Below are 7,404 nucleotides of genomic sequence, written 5' to 3'. Positions count from 1 at the left end.
TCATACCTGTTCGTTGAACTTGATCGTCGAATTATTGATATCTAAAGCCGATTAGACGTGTGATATCACATTATACCAATCTACGGTGACGTGCGTCAGGAATTACGGCCGTACATGCAGTGACAAGTATAAAACTAACAATAAGTACATTTCGAATGCCAGGAAACGAGTCATCGCGATTCTAATTCACAATCATTTAGCATACTTACGTAGGCGCAAGTTCCGAAAGACAGGCGATGGTGCAGCGAAAGCGTTGACTCACTATCGCTGACTAGCTTCGGACCGTTGCGTGGTGGTCTGCTCCTGGTCGTTTTCAGCCGAGGATATTATAGCCACGGCTGGCCCCTCGTACCTGCAACAATTCATGCAAAACGCTGTAAGAATGATTCACGAACTAGTTCGCATTCTCGTGACCGCTGCAGTGGTCCTGGCGGAGGGGAATGCAGCAGCGGCTGAGCAAGAACTGCAATAAATGCTACGACGCGTCCTACTCGCGATAGTAATTGTCTAATTGATATGCCAAAGACGTGCGCGCCACGTAGGCTTCGCACAATTTCCCAGAAATACGTTTAAACAAGAATTCTGGAGATCTCCTGCAGCAACGTCAGGCAGCGGAAGTAAGTGAACCGCGTTGCGGCTTCCGTGCGGTTGAACGCTGCGGAACCAGGTTGGTCATGGCAAGTGTGGAATGATCTAACGTCCTCCGATACGAAGACATTGAGTTAAACGATAAAACTCCTAAAGCAACACAACGTCTCGTTATCGTTAGCGTTGCTCCGATTGCGGATAAACGCTTTTATAATTCGACGTTGAAAGCTTGACGGTAAAACGTGATTACACGCTCGTATGTTTGCAGGTCTCGCGTTTTTGCGCATTCTGGGGAATCCCGTAAGGAAATTTCAATTTTCGAAGTCGTGTCAAGTTCTCGGCTACCGAGTTCAGTGGATATCACATAGCCTCGGCGACGTAGCTATCAGCAGGAAATTCCTGAGCGGAATGTTACGGTGGCTATCAATTAACAATTAAGTCTATACGTCAGCTCGCCATGGACGCGACGAGGAGCTGCGGGCACCGGATAGCCAAAGCGCAAAGAAGAGCTGGAGGGAAATGCTGAGAATGCCAACGCTGGCGGCTCGCCGACCCGATCCCAGTAGATCCCAGTAGAATCTCTTCGTGCGGTACGACGCATGCGCGCCGTGGTCGCCGGTTTGGAGAGCATGGAGAGAGCTCCTGCCCGAGTGACCAGAGTTTACTCCGGTTTTCGCGTTCCTCGAGAACATCGTCGCGGTGCTTAGACAGTCACTCCCGATCGTTTCGTTACCAACTTCGCGTCCTTGGAATCAGATTTCGCATATATAGCGTAAAGGAAGAAAGTTAATTGTCGTTAAAAAGATAACGTTATAGTAAATTAATTGTAAGATTTTATTGTAAAACGCGCGTTGCATTTAAACAAGTATAAACTGTACTTGTCGTATTATCGGTTGTTAGGTTTTTTTTTATGCTCGTTTGGCGCAAGTTTCCTTTCGTCGATTGTTCGAATTGCTTTTACAAATTTTAATCACCAATTGGAATTTGTTATTTAAAAAGTTTGAGTGATGGCGCAGCTAATCAGCGTCAAGTTATCCAGGTTTGATAATTCACCTTGGGGCTTCCGACTTCAAGGTGGTAAGGATTTTGGAACACCCCTCGTCGTTCAGAAGGTTAGTCTTCGTAATTACTTTCTCGTTGCCCAATTATCACACGTAGTTTTGTTGGAAATCGGTATGCAGTAGTATCCACTGTACATCTTTAGTTTTACAATTAGTTACAATTCAAATTTTCAACGATTTCTTCTTCTCTTTAATATATAGACCGATACGACGCAAATAATATTGCTTTTCTCATTTCACGGCGTGAAATAAGTAATTGCGACGTGTTGTCATCAATTTGCATACAACGGGTGAAAACTTTTTCACAATTTTATAAGCAGAGAATCGATTGAAATTGTTGCAAGTTGATGGACGTCCGATGATTGCATGAAATTCAAAGTTCAACTTTACTTGTATAAATAAGTTTGAAATCACATTACCGATATAGTCTAGTAAATCGCCGCCAGGAAATAAAATATTTTGAAATGGTAAAGTCCGATAAATATATTACATATGTATACAAGTCACCTTGAAACATGGATAGAGAATTGTTCGAAGTTCATGACTGAGCATATTTCGTCACCTGCTGATCGCAGTATTGAATACAACTAACGCATTCCATCGTTCATTCATTGTTTATGATATCGCGAATCTGTTGCGTGCCTCGGATAAATATGTACACAAGGCTTTCAAGAGCGATTTTGTGTAACGTGATACGCGTTGCTTAATTTATATCGCGCGCCAGAAACCGCGGTGCAGGCATTTGAAGAACCGACGTTACGCTTCGCTATAGGTATCTGCACTCTTCGCCAGCCCTGGTTGTTTATCTATAAATTTGACAAAATTATTACGCGCGCGCATTACCGAAATAAGATGTTCAACATTATTATGCATAGCAATGTTATAAGTGTCTAAGCGAGTGATTGCGCAATTGCAGAATAATGCCAACATTTTTGTGTAGTTTGAATAACACGATTCGTTGCCAACTGTTATCTTTTTTCTTGGTTTTCTTTTTTTTTCACATACTTCTCCTTTTCAACTCGTCGTGCTCGTGCCAAATTATCTAAGCAATTATATCGGCGTGTAGAAACCAGCCTGACGTTGTCACCAGAACTCGCGTATAAGACACAAATACATACGTGCCTTTCTAACATGCTTCATATATTTTCGCGGTTCGTATAAATTGTTTTAACGGTCAGTCGTAACTATACACGTATAACAATAAAGGCGGCGTTGTGATTAGAGTTGTAAAAATATTTCTGTATTCTCGAAGGTGGGAGAGAGTCTCACTGATGCAGTGAGATCGGAATCGTGCATGACTAATTCTATCCGAGTAAAAATATTTAAACAAAGAATGCCTATGCCATTTGGTAAACAGTCGCCTTTGAGCACAGAATATTATACGCCACGCTCTCGCTGAACAACCAGATCATTGATTCACCACCGGAAATTATAATGTGGGAATTGTATTAAGTATGTCAGATTAGATGAGCTTGAATTCAATCAGACGGGATTAAGTTACTTCCATGTTTTACGAAAGTCGTGCTTCGCCATTGAATTTAAGAAAAACCAGTGACTTGCGGAAAGTATAACAAAATTAGAGAAAGGCGAAAATGATATCGAGTCAAATTTCAGAGAAGCGGAGCAACCAATTGCGACAGCTTCTGCTCCGAATACTCATAGGGGTTCAAGTTACGCGGTGTTGATGCACTAAAGAAATCTAAGCGATTACTTGGGTATACCACTGCCTGCAGTGGCTGGACGGACGTGACTTGAATCACGACGCTGAATTCGTCTCTCTGACATTAGAATACAAAGAGTTTGAAAGATATTTCGCTGAAGATATGAAATATTTTAAATAGTACGCGTGAACGTCCAATGCGACGAGGAGCAGCAGAGATCTAGGAAAATGTAATCGCGGTATTTTACGTTTCGTGATTATAAGAAGTACTCGCAGAGAGCTTGCGGCAGAAAAAACATTCGGGAGATGTAATATGAGTGAAATTGTTTAGGCGGGCTAATGGCTATTTTGAGAAGGTGCCTTTGCGAAACGCATATCACCACTACACCAAGGAGACGCCACGAAGCGTCGCGACGCCAAACCGGAGACGATCGCCCTCGAGTTTCCTGTCTGAGGAAACTGTAAAAATAAATTCAGATACAAACGATATATTTAAAATTTAAACGGTCCAACGATATGCAAACGAATAGTTTGACAAAATTTCATTAGTTCCAACGAAAACTTGGTAATAATTAAGCACGTCTCATCGCAGGTGGCAGTTGCATAGTCGCACCGTTTAACACTCGTCGCTTTGCTCGTGAAGTGCATTTAACCTGACACAATTTCAGGCCGACGCTATTTTGGGCCAGTGGTACAATTCGTGAGTGAAATTGTATCAATTGCATGGCTATTAACGTTGCACCATCCTCAATCTGACAATGTATAAACACGCATCTTCACGTGTACTTTCACAATCAATTCTTTAGAACGATTATCTAAATTACTCTTCGATGACCCCTATTCACCCCCCCCCCCCCCCCTTCCCCTCGCTACTTTCTCATCCGTCTGTCTTCTTCTCTCCGGCACAGATTGATTTGCAGTTTCCACAATTAATCACGGTCTGTAAGCTATAAATCCACGCATCAATAGGTCAGTATGATAGGACTGTCACATTGTAACGATACGTGTCTCTAGTTGACCATGAGTCATGTGATAAACTGGGACAACAGACCTCTTTCAAGGCCCCCATTGCAGCCACTGTCAAAGTCATGACAATCGTGAAAATAAAAGGAAAACGGAAGAAAAAATGTTTATGTAGTTAAAAATGTGATATCCGCTTGCGCCTTCGAAGGTATTCTGGCTTCTTCAGTGTCACCGATATCGTCATGTAACGATAAGCGTATAATTTACACAGTAGTTTTGGTTGTTTTTTTCTCTATTAGAATAACCTTCGTACTTAGAACGTCGGAAAATTTTCAGCCGTGCCGTTGTTCCTCCTAACGAGTGTATAATTATTTTTTGAAACTAGACATGAGTTGATAGGGGAAACTGTCAATTGGATTATTTGCAATTTCAGTTGCAAACCTGGGTTTAGACTGTCCAAATCATCTTTTCAAGATTAATCGCCTGTCGAAAGGACGATCATATTTAGCACCGTGATTTTAGCAAGCTTCGATCGAATGAACAACAACTCATTGATGTTTTGAGAATTATTGAAAGTGCCAATTTTTTTTAGGTTTACTGCTTTTTCTCCGCTGCGGTGTACGCGTATTGGAGAAGCAGTTAATATATCTGTAGGTATATGTAGAAATTTTTTACGACCTATAAATGGTAATAAACTTGAACAAATTATTCTCTCGTGCCGGATATTTTTTCGTTATTAAAAACATGACACTCATCTCCGCAACCGTAAACCACCGTTCCACAAACAAGTAGCACTGAAATGGGGTCCTGACTTGATCCAAGCCTAGGCCAGACGGCTCTTTAACTTGCTTTTTCTATTCCTACGACTGAGCTACGCGCGACTCACGACCCCCGAGTTATGTGACAGTGAAAAAAGTAAAATTTACACCGAAAGCTTCATATACTTGACTTGTACGTATTCACGTCTGTGCCTATGAACAGTTTCTCGCTGAATGTTATTTAAATCCTTCCAGGAAGAAAAAATTCTCAAATGACCCGTTTTTGTTGAGGGTGAAACCTTAGCCAGATGTGCTAACGGGGCTAGCGAGCTGTAATGGGACAAACAAGTATCGGAGATTAAAGCATCGTCGAAGACAGAGAAAGAGAAACCGAACGAAAGTTGGTTGGGACGCACGACAGCGGAATACATCGAATTGCAAATTGCTCAATTATTGGCCGTGTGTATCAAACGGTCCTTGAAAAGAGGGCTCGTGAGTACAATGAGTGCACGTATTGCAAGTGAGCGAATAATTCCGAGTCATCTTGAAAGATAACTTGTTGCTCGCTGTTCTGGTTATATTATTGTGAAATTTATGTAACGTCTACGTTGCATCGTCATCGTCGTAAGAGTTTGCTCGGAGCCAAGGAAATACGAAACCACAATCGTCGAGGCGTACTTGCATGCTTGAGAAGTGTGAAATTTGCGAAATTCCGCCGACCGTCATGCTTTTCTACAGGGTCGCGTCCTACTATATACCTAATACGACGGTTTTTACGATCATTGCGTTTATAGCAGCGGTACAGCGTGAGATTTCGGCGGAGAAAATTGCTACGCAGTATACCCGAAGGGTCGAAACTATCGGTACGATGCCACGAAATAATTGGGCTTTTGTGGAATGGCGGTGCTGAATCCTAGGATTGGAATTTCGACGGTTAAACGGAGAAACTGTCCTTGAACTTTAATACCTATAACCCGTATACATTGCATATCTCTAAACGGAAGTAGAACGAAACCAGCAGTTACGTCATCGGCGTTGAACAGCCGCTCCGATTGAAATGCAATGACGAGATAACGTCAATTATTATATCTTGTATTTCTTTTTTCTCTCATTTTCTTCCATTTGACATGTACAAATTACATCTGCCCATAGACAACATCCGTTCACAGGAACGTGACTTTCGATCTAAAAAAAGATAACTCGACCCAATGCAACGGCGTCGTGATTATCAGACCCGAGCAAAAACCACATCCTGCAGATCTGCGAATATAAACGATTGCGCATAGGGAAAAATGAAAAAAGCGCAAAATATTTTTAAACATTTCAGCACATAACGGAGTAAAACCAGCGCGAAGACGACGTGGTAGTAACGTCTACGTAGAGTCTACGGGGGCTCGTCTGACGTCACCGGAGCTTACGTGCGAACGTCGACGTAGATACATAATACGTCTTATAACACGGCGCCTTACATACGTGCGTCGTAACGTACGCGACGTAACGTTGAAAAACAAGAGAGGGGGGTAAAAAAGGCAGGGAAACGAAGGGCGTTCAACGCGTTAAAACGCGTCGCCCTAGCTCTCGAATTCGCGGTCGTACATGTTTTTCCACCTAGAAGAGGTGGGGTGCGTGGGCGTGTTGGCGAACGGTCAGAACGGAGGCCTTTGCGTAGGCAGCCGCGCGATCGGAAGATTGCGTGAGCTTCGAGTGCACACGGTACGAATATACCACCACCGACTTCGACGAAGAGAACCCAACATAACCTGCCAGTGGCGTAACCTTCTCGTCTTGGCCCGGGCCCCAGGGTTGTCAACCAGCTGACAAGAGCGTGCATGGAAACAGGATATCCGAACCTCACAACTTCTTTCTCCGACTGACCGTCGGATAGATAGATAGATAGATAAATAGATGCTTATTATGTCCATAGTGACGTTGGCAAGTAGATACATAGCGACAGAAAAAAGATGGGATCATCATGGCTGGATTCTGAGGATCCATACTACACTTTCCACTTAGGTGAAGGAAGACTTTCTTCCATCAATCTGCACCCTCTTTACCTCCGAGGGATAACGTAAAGCGAGGACTCCATTGGCTTGGCAGAAACACGACTCAAGTTTCGAGTCCCGCGGCTAATGGTCCCATGTAGGTACCAGGGAAAAGACAAACGACCGTGTTCGCGGACGGAGCTGCATTGCATCCCGCAAGAAGGACGGTGAATTCGAAGACGAATGGATCGGACGGATTTATAGGCGGTCATCGAAGGGAATCGTTCTTGATTGGTCATTATTCGGCTGGTCAAGACCTGGTTACATCGGAGTAACGAGCAACGCTCTTGAAAAGTTTTCCACCGATTTGTAACGGGCCGACTCGGATTGGT

At 43.2% G+C, this 7,404-nt stretch overlaps 1 protein-coding gene across 1 annotated transcript in view; it reads left to right on the top strand.

Moving 5' to 3' along the window:
- The first annotated feature begins 1,248 nt into the window (after positions 1-1,248).
- LOC124416244 (PDZ and LIM domain protein Zasp-like) overlaps positions 1,249-7,404 on the top strand; it is a 31,698-nt gene continuing 25,542 nt past the window's right edge. The window contains exon 1 of the mRNA XM_046897173.1: positions 1,249-1,700. Coding sequence (XP_046753129.1) covers positions 1,596-1,700 — 105 coding nt within the window. The 5' untranslated portion in view covers positions 1,249-1,595. The remainder of the gene's footprint in view (positions 1,701-7,404) is intronic.

This window comes from Diprion similis, chromosome 2, assembly GCF_021155765.1.
Source record: "Diprion similis isolate iyDipSimi1 chromosome 2, iyDipSimi1.1, whole genome shotgun sequence".
Taxonomy (NCBI): domain Eukaryota; kingdom Metazoa; phylum Arthropoda; class Insecta; order Hymenoptera; family Diprionidae; genus Diprion; species Diprion similis.
Note: the sequence above shows the minus strand (reverse complement) of the source record. Positions and strands in the feature narration are given on the sequence as shown.